The sequence below is a fragment of the Lacerta agilis genome, chromosome 12, assembly GCF_009819535.1.
Source record: "Lacerta agilis isolate rLacAgi1 chromosome 12, rLacAgi1.pri, whole genome shotgun sequence".
NCBI classification, from domain to species: domain Eukaryota; kingdom Metazoa; phylum Chordata; class Lepidosauria; order Squamata; family Lacertidae; genus Lacerta; species Lacerta agilis.
In genome coordinates, this window is record NC_046323.1 from 505,163 (window position 1) to 527,254 (window position 22,092).

At 40.7% G+C, this 22,092-nt stretch overlaps 1 protein-coding gene across 1 annotated transcript in view; it reads right to left on the minus strand.

Moving 5' to 3' along the window:
- Nucleotides 1-1,363: 1,363 nt before the first annotated feature.
- The window catches only part of IGFBP3 (insulin like growth factor binding protein 3), a 47,492-nt gene continuing 26,763 nt past the window's right edge, over nucleotides 1,364-22,092 (minus strand). Inside the window, exon 4 of the mRNA XM_033165557.1 lies at nucleotides 1,364-1,718. Coding sequence (XP_033021448.1) covers nucleotides 1,593-1,718 — 126 coding nt within the window. The 3' untranslated portion in view covers nucleotides 1,364-1,592. The remainder of the gene's footprint in view (nucleotides 1,719-22,092) is intronic.

The window sequence follows — 22,092 nt, forward strand, 5'->3', positions numbered from 1 at the left end:
CTGCTAGACATAGCTACTGTCCTGTTGCAACACCTAAACACCATTTTAAGAGCCTTTAATTCAGTTGAGCCTATATGTATTTTCAGCGACGCGGGTGGCCTTGTGGTCTAAACCACTGAGCCTCTTGGGCTTGCCAATTGGCGGTTCGAATCCCCATGATGGGGGTGAGCTCCCGTTGCTCGGTCCCAACACCTGCCAACCTAGCAGTTTGAAAGCATGCCAAAAAAGTGCAAGTAGATTAATAGGTTTCCGTGCACTGCTCTGGTGTCGGTGTTCCGTTGTGCCAGAAGCGGCTTAGTCATGCTGGCCACATGACCCGGAAAAACTGTCTGCGGACAAATGCCAGCTCCCTCGGCCTGTAAAGTGAGATGAGCGCCACAACACCAGTCGTTTGTGACTGGACTTAACTGTCAGGGGTGCCTTTACCTTTTTACATGTTTTTTCATCTCAGTCTCTGAGGTAACTAAAATCCTCCTTTTCCAATCCGCCGAGTTAATGGCTTAATCAATCTTATAAACACTTTGGATAGAGCTGATCAGATTAGCTCAGATAAGGTTAATTTAGGAGTGAACACCTTTCCTGAGCTGTAGTTTAGACATATAGAGCACTTAATGCAAAATAATATTCTTAGTATGGCAAATATAAATCTCCTCTTAAAATAAGCTTCCCTGCTTGCTTTTCAAAACCCCTGCCATTTTTTTGCTCCATGGACTTATGACATATTGAAAGGGTGAGTAGTCTCCCTATCAAGAATACTACACTTATCTTGGAGATATAGATGCAAGCTTTGGAAAGTATCCTGGGGAAGAAAATTTGAAAACATATGCTATAATGATTGTATAACATTTATGTTATATTTAAATAGTTTATTTAAAAAACAATTATATTAAATACAGACTAACAGAATATTCATAATAAGTATATTTTACAGAAAAAATAGCCAAGTAGAAACATGTTTCTTTTAAAAAAATGTTCTTTGAGCTTTCTTTTTAATAAAATATTTTACCCGTGAAGATAAAAGTTTCTCATCAGACCTGTATAAAGACAAAACAAAAATGCTTTTACTTTGAAACCTTGGGTGTGATCCACTCCACACTATATTACTTATAAGTAATTTCAATGGAATAAAAATCAGCTCATCCTTAACTCCCCAACTGAAATCCAGGCAACTAAAAAAGTGCTTAGCTTGGATTGGGTCTTATCCAATATGTTTAATATCTTTACAAAGCTTATAGTCTATAAATTCTTCAACATAGAAGGAGAGTTATCTTTCAGGATCAAATTGGTCACAGGCTGTTAATTTTAAAAAAAAAGTCAGTGGAGACTCCCTGAATCCATTCTGAAGTGCCCTTTAATTTTTTTCTGGGTATCCATAGTGCAGATATAGTTGGGATTTCAGAACTCCTTGTGTGACAAGATGGAAAGCCAGAAGTGTGTCAGTGGCAGGTTGCAGCTGCAGAGACCACAGAGATTGACTCCCTGCAGTATAAGAAGGGGCCAAAACTCAGAGCTCCCAAGTCTAGTGCAGTCTATGCTGCAGCCCAGTCATTCCAATGCCACACGCAGATTCCACAGAAGGTGGTGGATATCCCTCATTTGCTTTCTAGATTGTAGCAATGGACATCTCCTTTCCCCTTCCCATCATATCCAGGGAGTCGCTGCCCATATTTATCCACACACCAGCAGTATCCTCTTTTTCGGCCTCTGGATGGACGGCACTGCAAGACAAAAGACGAGATTTGATTAGTGGCAACAGATCTACTCAAGCCAAATGTTTTTGGTGGCATTATGCCTGGCGTATGGCATGAAAGGCAGATTGAGAATACATGGATAAAAACTGTAGGAGAGAAACAGCAGTGACCTTACTGTGGGAGTCTGCCATAGATCGCCAAGCCAGACGGCAGACTTGGATGATGCCTTAATGGGGAAATTACCAAACATTCACAAAGGAGAGATATACTAGTCATGGGAGGCTTCAACTTCCCTGATATCTGTTGGGACTCAAACTCTGCCAAGAATGTATGCTCCAACAAATTCATCCATTGCCTCACGGACAATTTCATTTCCCAGAAGGTGGAAGAAGCAACAAGTCCTCACCAATTGGGGGGGGGGGGACTGACTGAAAGATGAAGCAGATGTACTTGGAAACTTGGGCGGAAGTTTCATGATACAGAGGCAAGGGAAAGCTGAGTGTAGTCAGACATGCACTCTGGACTTTAAGGCGGCCAATTTCAAAAAGGTGAAGCAGTTACTGGGTGAGGGGCACCTTTGGCTCCTACCAAAGGTCTGCTTTCCCCCAGTTCAGTTAACCCATACACAAAAACCTTGGAAAACTCTTTGGTGTTTTCCCTAAGTCTGAAAAATGTGCATGCATCTGGAGGGCATCAGCAATATCTAACTACTTCCAGCACTTTTTCAATGTTTTGCCTGCCTTCACTCTTAAGACTTGCTTCACTTGCAAAATCTGCTCATAAAGCAGGATGTATAGAGAAACGTGTTAGTGGTGTGCTGCCATAAACTCATTTCCACTAAGAGGAGCCATGTGGGTATCTGCGCACCTTAATGATGAAGGCACAATTCAGACAAGTCTATGCACTTTTAAATTCCACTGATCTCTGTGGGAAAGGTTTGTGATAGTCATCAATGCTCCCGTTTGAATTCAGCAAAACTTAAATGTGTTATAACTTTGGGTAGATATTGCCCTGAGGACATTGCATGAGGATGAAGAATCCCCTGGGGCCACAGGCACAGTCATGCATTTTAAGATTGGGCTGTAGGGTTTGAATCCTCAAGCCCAAAGGAACTCAGAGAATTTCCCTTGAGCATGTGGTTTGAGACTCAAAGCCTAAGTTGTACATCGTCATCTTATCAGCGCTGCCAGTGCTGGGAATGAGTGGAATTTTGATGATCCACATAGAAGGCATACAATCGAAGTTTACTTCCAATGCCAAATGACTGTTAAGGTCAGGCTTCCTCAAACTCGGCCCTCCAGATGTTTTGAGACTACAATTCCCATAATCCCTGAACCCTGGTCCTGCCAGCTAGGGATAATGGGAGTTGTAGGCCAAAAACAAGTTTAAGGAAGTCTGGTTAAGGTTCTAATTACCGCACCATAAAAGCTATTCATAGCAGCCCCAAAATGTGAAGAAGCCTTATAAATCACATTAGTGTGTGACATTACACACTACAACTGTCCACCACCACGGAGCTACATCAACCTTTAATGAGCCTATGGTAACCTCATGAGTAAGGGAGTTGCACATGGATCCTTCATTTGGGAAAGAAAGGCAGTTGATTTTTTTATAGGCTGCAAAGGGAGCACATGCCTGGCCAAGCCACTCTAGTTGCATCTGCTTGCCAGAGGAATTCAAGGCTTGCAGCTGACATTTATGAGCAGATACATAATCCCCTGCAACAGAGTTATCACTTCATAATGAAGGCCTGCATGCCCCTGTCTTTGTAAATAAATAAAAATAATTTCTAGAGAAGAAGAAGAAGAGGAGTTTGGATTTGATATCCTGCCTTTCACTCCCCTTAAGTAGTCTCAAAGCGGCTGACATTCTCCTTTCCCTTCCTCCCCCACAACAAACACTCTGTGAGGTGAGTGGGGCTGAGAGACTTCAGAGAAGTGTGACTAGCCCAAGGTCACCCAGCAGCTGCATGTGGAGGAGCGGAGACGCGAACCCGGTTCCCCAGATAACGAGTCTACCGCTCTTAACCACTACACCACACTGGCATTATTCCCTGACATGATTTATCCAAACAGCAAAAGCAGAGGTTTGCTCCAGAAATAATAATTTAGTAAAAATGGTGGGAAAGAAAGACTATTTTCCTGAACTCCCCTTTACAAGTTTAAAATAGCAAAGGTTATGTTTGGACTACATATATTAGGAAGCATCTCAGGTGGGGATAGAAAGCTCTCTCTTTAACACCTGTGAATTGTCATATCGTGTGATCCTTGGCAAACCTCCTTCTCCCAAATTGTGGAAGCTGCTGTCCACATGTTAAATTATCATCATCATCATCATCATCATCATCACCATCATTGTTGTTTTATTTATACCCTGCCCTTGCAAAAATAGCTAAGATGTATAAAAACCTTGCAAACAATTACTGGAGCTGTGGAGAGCCTGGTGGGACTACATTGCATATGTAGCGGACATGCAAAGGATTAAACCATTCTGGAATGATATTTATCTTGAACTTAAAAGAATATTGAAAGTGAATATCCTGGGGAAGAACCATAATCATTTTTACTGGGCATCACTGGTTTGGAAATTCCTAAAAAGATAAGGAAAATCATTTTGTATGCCGCCACGGCTGCGAGGGTTATAATAGCTACACATTGGAAAAGTGGATACGTGCCCACCAGATTTGATTAGACATTGAAACTGACAGAATATGTGGAGTTAGATTATTTATCAGAAAGAATTAAAGATAAATCCAACCAGGAGTTTTTTTTCAAATTGGAAATGTTTTAAGGAATATTTAAAAAGTAGTTCCTGCAATCTGAAAATGGTAGTGGCCTTTGAGTAATTTCTGTAGATAATAAATATCAAAAGGGAAACGGATAGAAATGGCAATATCTTAAATAATAAGAAAATAGACAAATATAGGCAATAAGTTTACTAGCACAAAATGGAAAGGGACAGGAAGTCATTTATTTATGAATAATATTATGATTTTAAAAATGGCATCTTTCTTTTTATGCGTGTGTATGTAACATTTGATGATTTAGGGTTGATGATAACAATGAATATAAATATACTTTGGAAACATAGAATATATATATATATATATATATATATATATATATATATATATATATATATATATGATGTAAAGTTATGCTGTAAAGATACAATTGTGAGCAATAAAGCAGAAAAGATTTTTTAAAAATAAAGAAAACAAAAACGTGTTCGCAAAGGAGGATTATCTTAAGAAAAAGAAAACCTATCCATCGCCAAGGACTGTGGCCTCCTCCAAGCCCACCATGATGGTCTTTGAGAGCCATATGAGATGTTCCGGTTTTTGCATGTCTACTATTGGGAATCTGACTGAGTGTCTGCTCAGAGCCTCCCTTTCTTCCTCACAGATGTCAGTCACACTTTCAGCACTGGCGGTCAAGGGGTAGGGAAAGGAACCATTTCGCCAGTTGTATTACGGTGCCTGGTGGGCTGCTAGGTGCTTAAAGGACAGAGGTTCGTGACACAGATTTGCACAGCCTAATTTATCTGTAGAGATACCTCTAGGCAAGGCAAGTGTTGGGGGTCTTACCAGCAGTGCACTTTAAGCCAAGTTACTACATGGAAAACATCCACGCAGAAGATCCAATGAGGACACAGCTGGAGCAGAGTGAGGAAAGTCCCTGGGTGTCTCATAGCAACTGAATGACAAGGAGACCAAACTAACTGATGCTTTTAAAATGGTGTCCCAAATTAGTGATGCATTTCACAAATGAGACCAGCTTCCCTGCAAAGACTGCTGTCCTGGCCCCCACCCCCAGTTGTGAGGCAAGACTCAAGCCTCATCCACATGAACTATGACAACCTGAAGATACTCACAAAACAAGACATTTATTTGCATGCTGAGCTCTTTGGGCTATTTCACCCCTACTTTTTGCTAGGTCTACAATCCCTCAGCTAGGACAGTTTGGGAACAGCGGGTCCCTCTTTCCCTTCTCTGGCTGCAGCCTCCTGTGCTGGGCAGACTCCTCTCCCTCCCAAATGTTTGCTTTATCCATGTTTATATCATTACAGTATATGAACTAACACCGCCTTATACTAGCTGAAAAATAAAGGGTGTATTCTTAGACTTTCAGGCAGGAAAAGCAAACATCATGCCACAATGCTGGCTGTCCTACAGAGAGATCCTCAAGGGGTTGGCCGACTGGCACTCTGTGCATGCAACAATCCTATGTGCTGAAATGGAGCCCTGCCCCAGAACGAGAGGAAAACCTGTGACAAGAGGAAAGCACTAATACTGTAATTATTATTATTATTATTATTAATAATAATAATAATAATAATAATTTGTACCCCGCCCATCTGGCTGAGCATCCCCAGCCACTCTGGGCGGCTCCCAAACGAATGTTAAAACAATACAGCATTAGATATTAAAAACGTCCCTAAACAGGGCTGCCTTCAGATGTCTCTTAAAAATAGGATAGGTGCTTATTTCCTTGACATCTGATGGAAGGGTGTTCCACAGGGTGGGTGCCACTACCGAAGAGCCCCTCTGTCTGGTTCCCTGTAACCTCACTTCTCACAATGAGGGAACCGCCAGAAGGCCCTCGGCGCTGGATCTCAGTGTCCGGGCTGAACGATGGGGGTGGAGACGCTCCTTCAGGTAGGGGAAAGTGGGGCACGTTGAGCCATTTTTTACTTTAAGCTCTACACACCTCAAAATAATGCACATAACAGAAAACTTTTGCATTTAATATTTATTAGGTACTATTCCAAACAAAATCAAAGGGTTAATGTTTCACATTTGATGGAATAAAATGACAAAAAAATCACATTTAAGTTTTTCAAAATAATGGATCAATGTGTCCCAGTAGTGGGGCACATTGATCCTTCATTTGGGGCACATTGAGCCATTCCAATTTAAGAGCAAATAAGGCATTTTTACTACACAGTATAAACTTCCAAAAGAGTTTCAAAAATATCTCAAAGTTCTTAAGAGTCACTTCAACTTGTACTCATTAAGTAAACATGGAAATGTTACCATCTTAGAAACACGAGCAGTTCCTCTGAAGCAGAGTGGTTTAGGCAACAATTTTACAGTATCCTCAAAAGGAATCAAAGCCTCTGGTTCAGAAGAGGGAGTGAACTTGGGCTGGTCATTCACTTTGGACAGAACACGTTTTAGAAATTTTACAATGAAGTCCCCATATTCATCAGTTCTGGTAACTTCAGCAACATAATGGGAAATTGTGGTTTTTCCTAAAATCTTCACGATAACTAAGTTCCCCTCTTTCACATCAGTCTTGTTGAATTCTATATTTTCTTCTTCCTCTAGTTCATCTTTAGAAAAGGTTTCAAAATCAGTCGAGTCACTTTCAAGCAGCTGGTTCGCATTCAACTTTTCTTTCATAATTTTTGACAAAGCACTTGTCTTTTCTTGTTCAGGAAAAGGTCAGTCTGTCACAAAAGATGACAAATATTCGTCATCTCCAAATGTATCTTGGTTGAAAGGACTGATATCAGTGATGGCAAATCCTGCTTGGATGTTGCTAGGTGTAAATGCAAGAGGGTAGGCTTTGGCAACAATTTCTGGTATGTTGTAGATTGTCATTGGTTTCCCAGGATTAGTGGTCATCCATGAATCACAACTACTGTTGTAATATCTCTTAAATGGTCCCTAAACACATCTGCCGAGAGGTTGCAACTTGTGGCTACAATGGGGTGGGAATGCGAGCATTGTCACTCCATTTGCCTTGGCGAGATCCAAAACCTCAATAGAGATGTGGCTGTCATGGTTATCTAGAATCAGAAGCACTGGGTGATCTTTGGAACTTCTAGAGTATTTGATGAAATGGTTCATCCATCGAATAAAATTATCAGCTGCCATCCATCCACTGGGATGTGTAGCACCAGTGCTGTCTTTTGGACCATTTTTTATCATATAATCTTTGAAATGCACCCTTGGAAATATGAAAAGTGGAGGAATGCTGTTTCCCAATGCATTTATACACGCACACATTGTCAAAAGAGTTCCCAGTTCTGCTGATGTCATTCAGCCAACTTGCTTTGCACCTTTCACAGCAATGATTTTGGATGGTTTCTGCACTGTGGTTACACCAGTTTCATCTACATTGTATATATCACCTGCTGAGAAATTACTTCTTTCTATAATGAAGTGGAGTTTATCAAAGAACTCATTTATGTTAACACGGTTGTTGTTCTTGACAAACTTGTTGCCTGTGGAATGCGAAGTGACAGCAAAGCACAATGACGTTTCATAAATCCTTCTGCCCAATCTAAGCCAGCCTTTTCCATTTAACATATTTTACTATTGTTACGAGACATATAAATTTATTAATTTAAAAATTTGAAGAAGTGTAAACTAACAGAATGTAACACAAAAACTAATAAACTATGAATTATATTTCCCATGGGGTACATTGATCCAGGCTCAATGTACCCCATTCCCAATTAGATCAATGTGCCCCACATCGCCATTTCAGACATACATCTATTTTACGCAAAACAGGCTGGCAGCCATGACAAATATTTTAGTACATACTGCAGCTATGTTAACTATGATCACATAAATGAAAATATATTTCAGCTACCTTTACAACTTTTAGAGCTACATGGTTCACAATAAATATTTTTTTTTTACTAAAGCTTACCTAATTTAACAAATCTGGATTTTTAAAAAAACTTCTTTGAAAACACAAACCCAAACACAATGACAGTATGTAGTATCACTGTTGTTGTTGTTGTTTTGCCACAAACTTTGTATAAAAGCTAAAGTACGGTTTTAAAATGGAAAGGATCAATGTGCCCCATGGCTCAACGTGCCCCACTTTCCCCTATACAGGACCAAGGCCATTTAGGGCTTTAAAGGTCAGCACCAACACTTTGAATTGTGCTCGGAAACGTACTGGGAGCCAATGTAGATCTCGCAGGACCGGCGGCAACTCCCACTCACCAGTCTAGCTGCCGCACTCTGTATTAGTTGTAGTTTCTGGGTCACCTTCAAAGGTAGCCCCACGTAGAGCGCATTGCAGTAGTCCAAGCGGGAGATAACCAGAGCATGCACCACTCTGGCAAGACAGTCCGCGGGCAGGCCTGCGTACCAGATGGAGCTGGTAGACAGCTGCCCTGGACACAGAATTAACCTGGACAGCTGTGAGTCCAAAATCCATGGACAGCTGCGAGTCCAAAATGACTCCCAGGCTGCATACCTGGTCCTTCAGGGGCACAGTTACCCCATTCAGGACCAGGAAGTCCCCCACACCCACCCGCCCCGTCTCCCAAAAACAGTACTTCTGTCTTGTCAGGATTCAACCTCAATCTGTTAGCCGCCATTCATCCTCCAACTGCCTCCAGACACTCACACAGGACTTTCACTGCCTTCACTGGTTCTGATTTAAACGAGAGGTAGAGCTAGGTGTCATCTGCATATTGATGAAAACCCAGCCCAAACCCCCTGATGATCTTTCCCAGCGGCTGCATGTAGATGTTGAAAAGCATGGGGGAGAGGACAGAACCCTGAGGCAACCCACAAGTGAGAGCCCAGGGGTCTGAACACTCATCCCCCACCACCACTTTCGGAACACGGCCCAGGAGGAAGGAGCGGAACCACTGTATAACAGTGCCTCCAGCTCCAGCTCCCAGCCCCTCTAGACGGTCCAGAAGGATGTTATGGTCAATGGTGTCAAAGGCTGCTGAGAGATCCAGCAGAACTAGGAAACAGCTCTCACCTTTGTCCCTAGCCCGCCGGAGATCATCGACCAGCGCGACCAAGGCAGTTTCAGTCCCATGATGAGGCCTGAATCCCGATTGGAAGGGATCCAAATGGTCCGCTTATTCCAGGCGTGCCTGGAGTTGTTCAGCAACCACCCGCTCAATCACCTTGCCCAAGAATGGTAGATTTGAGACTGGGTGATAGTTGGCCATATTGGCTGGGTCTAAAGCTGGTTTTTTAAGAAGCGGTTCAATGATCGCCTCTTTCAGCGGGTCTGGAAGGACTCCCTCACAGAGGGAAGCATTCACCACCCTGCAGAGCCCATCGCCCAGCCCTTCCCGGCTCGCTTTTATAAGCCAGGATGGGCAAGGATCAAGGAGACAGGTGGTCAGTTTCACTCATCCAAGCAGCCTGTCCACATCCCCGGAGGTAACAGATTGGAATTGATCCCATGAAACATGACTAGACAGGGCTTTTCAAATTCAAATTTATTGCGGCTATAAGCCCATAAAAACATAAAATATGGAATATATGACATAAAGTTACAGCAAACCATAGACCCTGGAGTCATAGGGAAACAAACCACAGCACAAATACAAGTTTTAAAATTGCAACCAGGGAGCAGAAAACAAAAGTATTAGTGGTCGTGTAGTTGGCCACAGCGCCTTTTTTGAGATATGACAGAGTTTAGAAACCTTGCCACCTGCAAGGTTGTATAGGAGTCATTGTCTTGCAGGAGTAAGGCAAGGTGTGACTCAGCTGGTGCACCTGTAAGTTTCTGAGCTATTGGTCTTAGTAAACAGGGCTCTAGCACTAACAATTGGCTGAGCACTGGTGGGGAAAAGATTTTTCTTCATTTGTCCCTTTGCTACATAGGTGAATTTTGGATCAACTGGGTTTAAATATGACTTCTTCAATAACTGTTGTCATTTGTGAGTGCTTTGTTAGGGGTGTGTGGGAGCAATTGATATCCTAATGGACCACAGCGGATCACTGGCACGCAAAGCCACTACATGGCACCAAAATCAGGACGGTGCATTGTCAGGGTGGGACAGAGCACAGAAGAAACCACTTGCGTACATCAGCTCAAAAGGCTTTCTGCAATCTCACAGCCAGGTACATATAATCACAGTATTATGTTGCTGTGGATGTGCATCTCATAGGGCAACACAGCAGGAAGGAAACTATATGATCTCAAAGAGCAAGCTAGAGAGCCTGTTTTTCTGCCACCAGAGAATGAGTAGGTAGGTAGCCGTGTTGGTCTGCCATAGTCAAAACAAAAAAATAATAATCCTTCCAGTAGCACCTTAGAGACCAACTAAGAGAATGAGTACCTAGGGCAGAGGGTTATGGCAGAAAGTGTCTAACCAAGCAAGATTAATAAGTATTCATTGCTTGAATACTTAAGTTTTCTGCAGATTCACTAACATAGAATCACAAAATTGTAGAGCTGGAAGGGACCCCAAGGACCATCTAGGCCCCTGCAATGCAGGAATCTCCACTAAGGCAGGGATCAGCAAACTTTTTCAGCAGGGGGCCGGTCCACTGTCCCTCAGACCTTGTGGGGGCTGGACTATATTTTGGAAAAAAATATGAACGAATTCCTATAACCCAGAGATGCATTTTAAATAAAAGGACACATTCTACTCATGTAAAAACACGTTGATTCCCGGACCGTCCGCGGGCTGCATTTAGAAGGCGATTGGGCCGCATCTGGTCCCCAGATGGGGGACCCCTCCACTAAGGCATCCGTGACAGATGGCCAACCAACCTTTGATAAAAAACCTCCAAGGAAAGAGAGTTTGCAACCTCCCAAGGGAGACCTTTCCACTGCCAAACAGCTCTTCCTGTCAGAAAGTTCTTACTGATGTTTAGTCGGAATCTCCTTTCTTTCAGTGTCTCCTCGAACTGCAACGGTGCCTCTTGCTTGCCTGGGTGGAGACGTTCCTATAGAAACCTCTGGCTGCTTTGTGGCTGCCGTGAAGGCCAATGTCCTGCTGCTTACACTCCAAGCTCAAGTGGCGACGGACTCCAATGGTTAGTTCCCTTGGAACGTATCTCAGCAGAGACCATGGTGTCTTTAGGGTATGTGGTTTTCTTTGCACATTTTTAGCACTTCAGTGGGTCTTGCTTCTCCATTAGATTTCTAGGGAAGCCCCCAATTCAGCTTTGTGTCCAGCACAGAGCAAGTCATGCCCCTTGGTATTGACTTCCAGCATCAGCCAAAACTCCTCGGCTCATTGCTACCCATCCTAGAGGGACCTGGCATCCAGCCAGGTAAAGGGTGGGCATGTGAGGAAATGCCTACCTCCTTCTGGGAGAGCAGCATCCCTTCATTGCCACAGCGGCCACACGGCTCACTCTGGGAGATGCTGATGAGAACACTGAAGTTGCCAAAGACAACAAAATGTGAAATTCTGGTACGATCTTTAACAGACCACAATCCAATTATGGTCAGAGTAAAAGAGTATTCGGGGCAGAGTAGAAGATGGCGCCTAGATGAAAGAATCTTCAATGATGAATTATTTATAGTAAAGGTTAAAGAATTATTGAAAGAGTTTTTTGACAATAACGCTTCAGAGGAAGTAGACTTAACAACAGTTTGGGATTCAAGTAAAGCTTTCATCAGAGGTATATATATTCAGCAAAGAAGTAGAGTAAGGAAGGAAAGGGAAAGAAAGGTTGAAAAGATTAAAAAAGAAATAGAGGAGAAGGAGAGAGATTTAGCAAAAAATCTAAAGGACACAAAATTAGCAATGCAATTAAAATTTTTGCAAAAGGAATTAAATATTCTGGTGAGTCAGGAAATGGAAAACAAAATTAAATGGGCAAAACAAAGGACCTTTGAATCTGGAAGCAAGGTAGGGAAATATTTGGCATGGCAATTAAGGAAAAGACAAAGTGAAATGACAATTATGAGTATTAAAGAGGGGGGGGAAAGTTGGACAAACCTGGAAGATATACAAAAATGTTTTGTTAAATTCTATAAGAAATTATATAAAGGTAGGAAATTAAATGAGGTTAACTTAGAGAATTATTTCAAGAATCATAAGATAAGCCAGATCAATGATGAGGAAAGAGAATTATTAAATAAACCAGTGTCTAAACAAGAAATATATACAGCCATAGCCAAATTGAAACTAGGGAAGTCCCCAGGTACAGATGGCCTGTCAAGCCAGCATTATAAATTATTCAAGGAGGAACTAGTAGGAGTGTACCAACAACTGGTGAATAAAATTATGGAGGAAGGAATATACCCCAAAACATGGCAGGAGGCATTTATAATTTTAATCCCAAAAGGGAAAGCAGAGAATGATCAAGTGGAAAATTTCAGACCAATCTCCCTGCTGAATGTAGATTATAAAATCTTCGCTGAAATATTAGCTAATAGATTAAAAGGGGTCTTGAGTAGGATTATAGGACAAGACCAACAGGGATTCTTGCCAAAAAGGAAAATGTCCAGGAATATAAGAATCCTCTTAGATTTGTTTGAATATTTGGATTGGCACCCGAGTGAAAAGGCGGTATTCATCTTTTTAGATGCCGAGAAGGCATTTGACAATCTACTTTGGGGGTTTATGAAAAAAGCTCTGGAAAAAATAGGAGCAGTGGGGAAATTTCTGAAGGGAGTGAATGCAATCTATAGTAAACAAACAGCCAAATTAATTATAAATGGAGAAATAACAGAGGCATTTGAAATATCAAAAGGAACCCGACAAGGATGCCCGCTATCCCCTTTATTATTCATCTTATCGATAGAGTTCCTATTGAGAGAGATTAAGGAGGATGGAAATATTAAAGGAATAAGAGTAGGAAAAAATATTTATAAATATAAGGCCTTTGCAGATGATATTATCTTAATGTTAGAGGAACCAAGGGTATCAATAGATAATTTGAAAACTAAATTACAAGAGTATGGTGAATTGGCGGGATTTAAAGTAAATGGGAAGAAAACCAAAATACTTATTAAAAATATAAGGAAAAATGAATTGGAAAAACTTAAGTTAGATTTGGAATGGGAGATAGTTAATAAGATTAAATATTTGGGGATTTGGGTTACCCCAAGTAATATAAATTTGTTTGAAAACAATTATTCTAAATTATGGAAGGAAATTAAGGAAGAATTGGAAAGATGGAAGAGGTTAAATCTGACTTTATCAGGGAGAATAGCGGCATTAAAAATGGCTGTATTACCGAGAATCCTGTTTCTATTTCAAATGTTGCCAATTATGGTGAAAAAAGAAACATTTGAGTTGTGGAGAAGGGATTTTAGTAATTTCATTTGGATGGGGAAAAAGCCGAGAATCCAATATAAAGTGTTAATGGATGTAAAGGAAAGGGGCGGTTGGGGAGTTCCAAACCTTAAATTATATCATGCTGCCGCCTGTCTATGCTGGCTGAAAGACTGGATCCTATTAGAAGATCAAGAATTACTAGAAGTAGAAGGTTTTAGGAATGTAGGAGGATGGCATTCATATCTATTAGAGGAAAAGAAAGGAAATAGTAAGAATTTTAGAGATCATATATTTAAAAAATCATTATTTAATATTTGGGTGGAGTATAAAAATTTATTGGAGACCAAATTTCCGTGGTGGGCATCGCCAATAGAAATGACATCAATTAACAGCAGGAGTAAGGAAGGAAGATGGCTAACATACAGAGACTTGCTAATGAAAGAGAATGATCAATTTGTATTAAAACCATACCATCTAATTAAATGCCATTGTGATAGCTGGTTGCAATATTATCAAATTCAAAGTCTATTTCGGAAGCACAAGGAACTAGGAATTAGAGAAGAGAAGTCTAAATTACAAGAGTTATTGATTGAGAATTCTAATAAGATATTAGGAAAAATCTATAAATTTTTATTAGAATGGGATTTAAAAGAGGAAGAGGTTAAAAGTGTTTGGATAAAATGGGCACAGGATTTTGGAAGAACAATTTATAGAATCCAGTGGGATAGGTTGTGGAAGGTAAACATGAAATTCACTGCTTGCATGGGAATTAGAGAAAATATGATGAAGCTAGTATACAGGTGGCATCTGACACCAGAAAAACTAGCAAAAATCTATAAAAACAATTCGGATAAATGTTGGAAATGTCAGGAGAAGGTAGGTAGTTATTTCCACTGTTGGTGGAAATGTATTAAGGTTGCTAAATTCTGGAGCGAGGTGTATGACAAAATGAAAAAAATGTTGAAGGTGACGTTTGAGAAAAAGCCAGAAGCCTTCCTTCTAAGCTTGATCCCTGAGAATATCCCGGAAGATAGGAGAAATGTATTTTTATATGCATGTGCAGCGGCGAGGATGTTGATTGCTCAAAATTGGAAAGGGGAGAAGATCCCAACAATTGAGGATTGGCAGATTAAATTAGTAGAATATATGAATTTAGCAAAGATAACAGCAGCAATTAGAAATGTCCCAAAACAAAAAATCAAAAGTGAGTGGAAATATGTGGAGGATTACTTGATTAAAGAAGGTATGAAAACAAAATTGGTGATTTGTCTAGAATGAGACACATAAGGGAATATATAGATGGATAGTATATTATATGACAGATTGATGCATTTGCTGGATGGTGGTATTGTATTGTATGGTGAGGAAAAGTAAGAAATGTTACAACGTAGAGGGAAACGATATACAAATGACGGGGAGTCATTGTTTTTAATTTTTTTTTCATTGTTTTTTTGGGGGGGTTATTGGTTATCTTTTTTGTGATTGTGTTTGTATTGTATGATTTGCATTTTCTTTGTTGTATATTTGTGTGTGAATGTATTCTTTTAAAATATTTTGAAATAAAGATTATTTTAAAAACTAAAAAAAAAAAAAAAAAGAGAACACTGAAGGGGCCAAGCAAGGCCAGTCAATGCCTCACAAAGAAGCCAGCCAACTGGTTCAGCATGTTCCCCTTGCACAGATTCTCACCATCGTACATTCACAGGCTCCCTGGTCTGGAAGGGACCCTCAAGCCTGTAACAATATAATGCAACTTCCTCCACACAGGAAACTAGCATATCAGGGAGAAGGGTTCTACCTTAGCCCTCTACCTGACACTGTTTTTTCATGACAAAATAAAAATTTCTTTCCAGTAGCACCTTAGAGACCAACTAAGTTTGTTCTTGGTATGAGCTTTCTAAGGTGCTACTGGAAAGAAATTTTTATTTTGTTTTGACTATGGCAGACCAACACGGCTACCCACCTGTAACTGTTTTTTCATGTGAAAGTGTTGGCAGGAGATGAAAGAATGTAAGCATACAAATCTCTACTTGCAGTCTGAAGTGGGACATCCCAGGAACAGGGTGAGTGAGAAGAAGGCCTTCTAAGCTGGTTTGCTTTAAATGCTGCATCATTTTCCTATCTGCTGCTTTTCTCCCACAGCTCCCTCTTCGAAATGTTTTTCTACCCCCGACTTTGGCAGAGCTACAGATGTACACACACACACCGACATGAAGCAACACACAGTACAATGCTTGCTCCAGAGGAATTAGGAGCTGAAATTGGGGGGAAGGGTGGCCAAGCTGGCAGTGGAGAGGACTGTGCATAAAAATAAAAATAAAAATGCTGTGTCTGATAGGACAGAGCCCCAAGGGGACATCTGAACGTATCCAAAGTGCTGGAGTGCAAACAGTCCTCCTGGAGCAGCACAGCTGCTGGAATTTCAATGCCCACCCCCACCCCTGCCCACCCCATGGAATAAATCCAAGGTTCACACTAATAAGGAGTGAGGCATCAGCTGCTGCTGCATGGAGCCTGTGTCTGAAGTTACTGCAAACGATAGCTGTGAGAGCCAGCGAGCACTAATTTCCAGGAACATGTACTCATTTATTGTTCTTGGTAATAAATCAGGCAACAGCCCAAAGTGGCAAACGCCATGCTTACTGTTGATTAATTTGATCAACTTTTCTTAATTTATTATGCCTTGGTTGTGGCAGTGGGAGAAAAGATTGTTAATAATGCCGTTATCTTTTAGGAGGTTATATTTTAGAGGGTGAGAAGTGAAGACAGCGTAGAGGTCAGGAGACCATCTGATATATATGCACTTTAAACACACTGAACTCACTTCTGAGTAGACACAGAGGAACTTACTGTTTCTTAAAAGAAACATGCATAGGATTGCACTGTAAAGAGTGTATCTGCCTCTTTTAGAAAGGACTTTCCCTGGAAAAATATGTTTTGCAATGCAACAATTGTCACCCTGATCTCAATTGTCTGCCTTGCTTTCCAGTCTCCTGCTCATGCTTTCAGGGGACGAGGGAAGGTGGATGGGTGTCACCCTCCTGAGTGCCAGTCAGTCAGTTAGCACATGGGCACATGGGGCTCCTACTAAACATGGACACAGCTGGTATCCCATGAGCTTTACCATCAACAGGTAACTGCATGCTTGCATAGTGTTAAGTTGTTGTATCTGGCCACCAATCCAGAAATATTTCTTGGGTGCCTTACAAACAAGACCAAAGCAGTATTAAAAATATAATGTATAAAAATCTAAAAACTATTTTTTTAAACAAAAATTTCCTAGCAACTGCATAGTTTACAGCACAGATTAAAATTATAGCAGTCAAATGTTAAGTTTAAAATGCAACTAAAAAGGTCTCTGCTTGGCACCGAAAAGACCACAGAGAAGGCACCAGGTGAGCTGTGGAAGCATGAGTTACCACCATGGAAAAGGGCCCTTGTTTTCTTGGTAAGCCACAACTCCCATCCCTTGGCAGAGAATCTGCAGCATCTTCAAGTTTAAATGCATGTGGCTTCGAAAGCTCCTTGCCAACCTCTCCAGCCCCCTCTGCCCTGAAGAGAGCTAGCCCCTTGCCTATCTAGCAGAAATCCCACCCCTGCTTCTTCAATTCTGGATAAAAAGAAGCTAAACGCACAATTCCAAATTGTTAAAAGCCAGAAAGAAGACCCTGCAAAATGATATCATGACTATTGTAAAGAATTGGAAGACAATGTGAACTATCTGAAAATGGTTCTAATTTGTTACATCTGGTCCATGCGGTCATGAAGAGTCGGACATGACTAAGCGACTAAACAACAGCAACAAATTTGTAACAAGGACCAACAAAAATTCACAAAGTAGCACAGACACTTTTGATTTAAGCAAATCTCTTCTTCAGGATGGACGTGAAACAAAAAAAAAAAAGGGGGGGAGAATAAGATGTTCCAAGTGGAAGCTCAGACTTCTCTCCCCAGAGTGATTAAGGCAGATTGCGCCTGGTAATAAATATTGCTTTCTCAGAAAATCTAAAAGTCAGCAGTTATTAGAATCCGTTTGTTGCCCTAATATTGGTCTATTGTAAGAAGATAGCAGAGCTAGGGGAGAACATGGTCACTGTAAAAGGAACAAGATCTAGATTAAGTACTTGAAACCTGAACTACAGCCCCAAATATAAACGGAGGGAAATCCTCAGCTGTTCAAGATAAGCTGTAGGGGTAAATATAATGCAAGTGTTGCACTCCTTCTACTTGGACAATGAAGAAAAATGAAATCAAGGCCTTTATGCCTTGGACGATTGAAACTGCCTTTAAAGATGTCACACACAGAGAGAAAGTCAATACAGAGCACCATATTAGCAACATATAGGGAAGCAATTCTTTAACATAGAAGTCTGTATACTCTTTGGAATATACAGCAGGGGCATTCCATGAAAAGTGGTCCTGTGGTCTAAAATATTAAAATTAAAGATAAAATTCCCCAAAAAATATTTTATGTAGTTCAAGTGTATATTTTGTTAAAATGACAATATAATTTGATATAAAGAAAATTGGGGGAGTGAAAATTGGAAATAACTGTACAAGTTCAGAAAGTCACTTTCTAAAATGAAATCTTAATGATGAGTTCATGTTTTTTTAAAAATGCAATAAACATAATAAATAATAAAATATTAACATATATCATAACAAGTATATCTGTTCTGCCAAAAAATATTTGGCAGAAAAGTATTTTTGATTTTGATTAAATTTTGTCCATGTTAAAGTGACTGGTTCTGGCTTCCAGTGTCACACACGTCACAATAAGTTAATATTTTTTATCTAATAATGTAGCCATGAACTTCACCATGCTGAAATTTTTTTTTATAAGCTTACTAAACTTAAAAACACTAAAAAAAAGTTTGGAATTTTTTTTGAAAAAAATATTAAAAAATATTGGGCTTTTTAAATTTAGTCACACACGTCACTATTTGTGACGTGTGTGACTGTGACGTGTGTGACAGGAGCATTTTTTTAAATTAAAAATGCAAATACATGTAAATAATAAAATATTAGCATAGATCATAACAAGTACATCTGTTATGGCAAACAAATATTTGACAGAAAAATTTATTAGATTATGATTAAGCTTTGAAGTATTTTGCTCCATAATTTGGCATCAAAGGGCTGTGACTGTGCCATCTTCAAAACATCACAAAAAATTTATGCTCCATCAATATTCATTTGCTGACCAAATATTTTTTTCTATTGAGTAACAATTCACAAATTTGAAGTTGCATTTGCAAGTCAAGGTAAGAGTAGTATGCTTAAAAATAAATAAATAATGTTAAATGTGGAAGGCCTCCTTCCACCTGCCTTGCCCCACCCCCTGGCCCGGGGACTCTTCATAAGGGAGCTGTTCCTGAAAGAAGAACTGTGAGGGGAGATGTGGCTTGGATTTCAGATGAACAAAGAGCTAGAGAAAATTGTCCAAAATTAATTCACTTTGCCAGAGAACTGAATATATTTGAAAGTAAAGTGAATGTGTTCGAATGAACCAATGCAATGCTATTTTTGGTTCAGTAACTGTCAATAAAATAAGGCTGTTCTACAAGTTGTGCAGGGACCCAGGTGGTGCTGTGGGTTAAACCACAGAGTCTGGGGCTTGCTGATCAGAAGGTTGGTGGTTCGAATCCCTGCCACGGGGTGAGCTCCCGTTGCTCTGTCCCAGCTCCTGCCCACCTAGCAGTTCAAAAGCATGTCAAAGTGCAAGTAGATAAATAGGGACCACTCCAGCAGGAAGGTAAACAGCGTTTACATGCACTGCTCTGGTTCGCCAGAAGCGGCTTTGTCATGCTGGCCACATGACCCGGAAGCTGTCTGCGGACAAACGCCAGCTCCCTCGGCCTATAGAGCGAGATGAGCGCCGCAACCCCAGAGTCAGACACGACTGGACCTGATGGTCAGGAGTACCTTTACCTTTACAAGTTGTGCAAACATTAAAGATGATTGCTTTTTGTCCAATTCCACTTTTATGTTAATGTTTATTAATTTGTTAACCTCAATCTGTAAAAAGATAACAATTATCCACACAAATGATATTTTTAAGGGTTTCATTAGGAAAAAAATTCATATGCGGTCACACACGTCACGTTAAATGTCGCACACGTCACAGTACTATTTGTTGTTTTTTAGCCTTAGTATTGCTACTTCATATTCCTAAAACCCCTCTTTTGGATTTACACATATATGGCTTAATTCTAATAATTTTTACTTCCATGAATGTTACAAGAACTCACAGAAATATTCAAAGAACTTGAGAAGAGAGGGAAAAACATTTGCAAAATGGTCACACACGTCACGCAAAATTAAAAATTTGTATCTCTATTCAGGCAACATAAAAAATATTCCAAATCAAATTAATTATATCTTAAGACATAAATGACAGGTGTCAATTAATTGCTTTTGAACCAGCTGTTGTTTTAGGGTCAAAATAATTACAAAAGTACTGAAAACGTTGTCTGAATGTCACACACGTCACGGTGGAATGCCCCAGCAGGTTGACTGGTCGCTTGATGTTGACTTTCTTCATTTCCAACTCCCAAACCACATAAAAGGCCAACTAAAACATACAGAGAATGCTTTACTAATAATATTTTCTAATGAAAGCACAGCAGTCATTGCTGTAAAGCTGCTGCAAAATGGCAACTGGAAGCAGGAGGTGTGGCCTGGGAAACCATTCATGGGAAAGAGGGTGGTTCAGGTGGCAAAACTATATTTAAAAATGCAATGCGTCGTGCAAAATAGCGAGGAAGCCTCATGCAATATCAGCTTTAACCACTTACATTTCTAAAAACAGAAGGTATTGGGAATCACTTGCCAGGAATGTCATGTGACAAAGACACATGAGAGCGGAAGCAGCAAAGCAGGCTGGGAAGTGCTGGGGCTGCACAATCATTTGGACCTACTAAAGTTATTCAGGCCTAACTGCTAACTGTTGAGTCACTCTGACATGTGACTCATTCTCCTTATAAGTAGCAGCCATTTTCTCTCTGTGTTCTCAGTAAGATTTCAGTCAGAGTCAGTCTGCCTCAGTTGTGAGCAGAGTCAGTATGTAATCTCAGTCAAACTGTTTGGAACCATGTTGTTTATGAAGAAGTTTACTTTAACTCAGGAAAGCTCTTATTCTTTCACTGAAAAACTCTGCATTATTAATTTACGCTGCGTGACAGGAAGCCATGTCTCCCAACTTGGAAATCATGATACAAAATTCTCATTCTCTAATGGTTGCCTGACATGTTTCAGAACTGACCTTGACACTGAAAACAGGTTAGGGATCTGTGACATCACTGTGTCACACATCACAAAGTACCATATTTTTTCCATCTATAAGACTCCCCCCATGTATAAGACACCCCCTAATTTTTTACATTATTTTTAAGGGGGGAAACCTAGTCTTATACATGGAAAAATACAGTAGTATCATCTTGGGATAATTGCTGGAGAAGAATAGCTTGACCACAATAGCATTGGTAAATTCAAGACTGGATTACTGCAATGCAGTCTATATGGGGCTTCCCTTCAGCTTGGTCCAGAATACTGCAGCACGACAACAGGGGAACACCTGGTACTGGGGATAATAGTTCCACTGATGCACAGGAAACTGAGATGGTCCTACAGAAACCTGCTAAAGGTCAGAAAACCACAAGAAGACCGCATATCAGTCTTACAGGATTTATCCCAGGACACCCTAAATCAGAGGAAAAGGCTACGCCCATGCACCCAGCGTCTCCACAAGCAGGGATCAAGTACTGATGGGGCTTCCCCTTCCACCTCATTGTAACAACCAGCACAACACAACACATGGCTACCAACATACCTGAAGCCCAGCAACTACTGGAGGACCTCAAATTTGACCTTCCAACGGAATGGCAACAGGAAGACCCACCAAGCTTCCAGTTGCCATTTTGCAGCAGCTTTATAGCAATGACTGCTGTGCTTTCTTTAGAAAATATTATTAGTAAAGGCCACAATGACGAAACAACAGCAAACAACTGGACGACAGTGCAGAGGAAAAGGAGGCAACAGAAGTGGCACAACAATGTGTATCAATACAACCAACTACCGCCACACACAGAACCATCCTGCCGAAGATTCAGCGCAAGAATCCAGACCAAGATCAACCAAACCAACACTTCACAGAGGAATGACCCTACAACAACAACCACAACTGAATGAAGCAACCGGAAAACACCCCAAACTGCAGGACTGGTGATTCTCCTCCCTCCTCTCCCCCTAAGCCATAAAAGTAGCTAACACCATCAACGTCCCCCCCAACACCACACCTCCACAGAAACCCCTGTCCCAACACCAGTCCAGACAACTTCAACCACGTTCCCCATCACCCAACAACCCACATCTTCAACACCCACACCCACACCCAGTGGGGGTGACTGTCCCCCACTTCACACCAAGGCAAAACAATCCC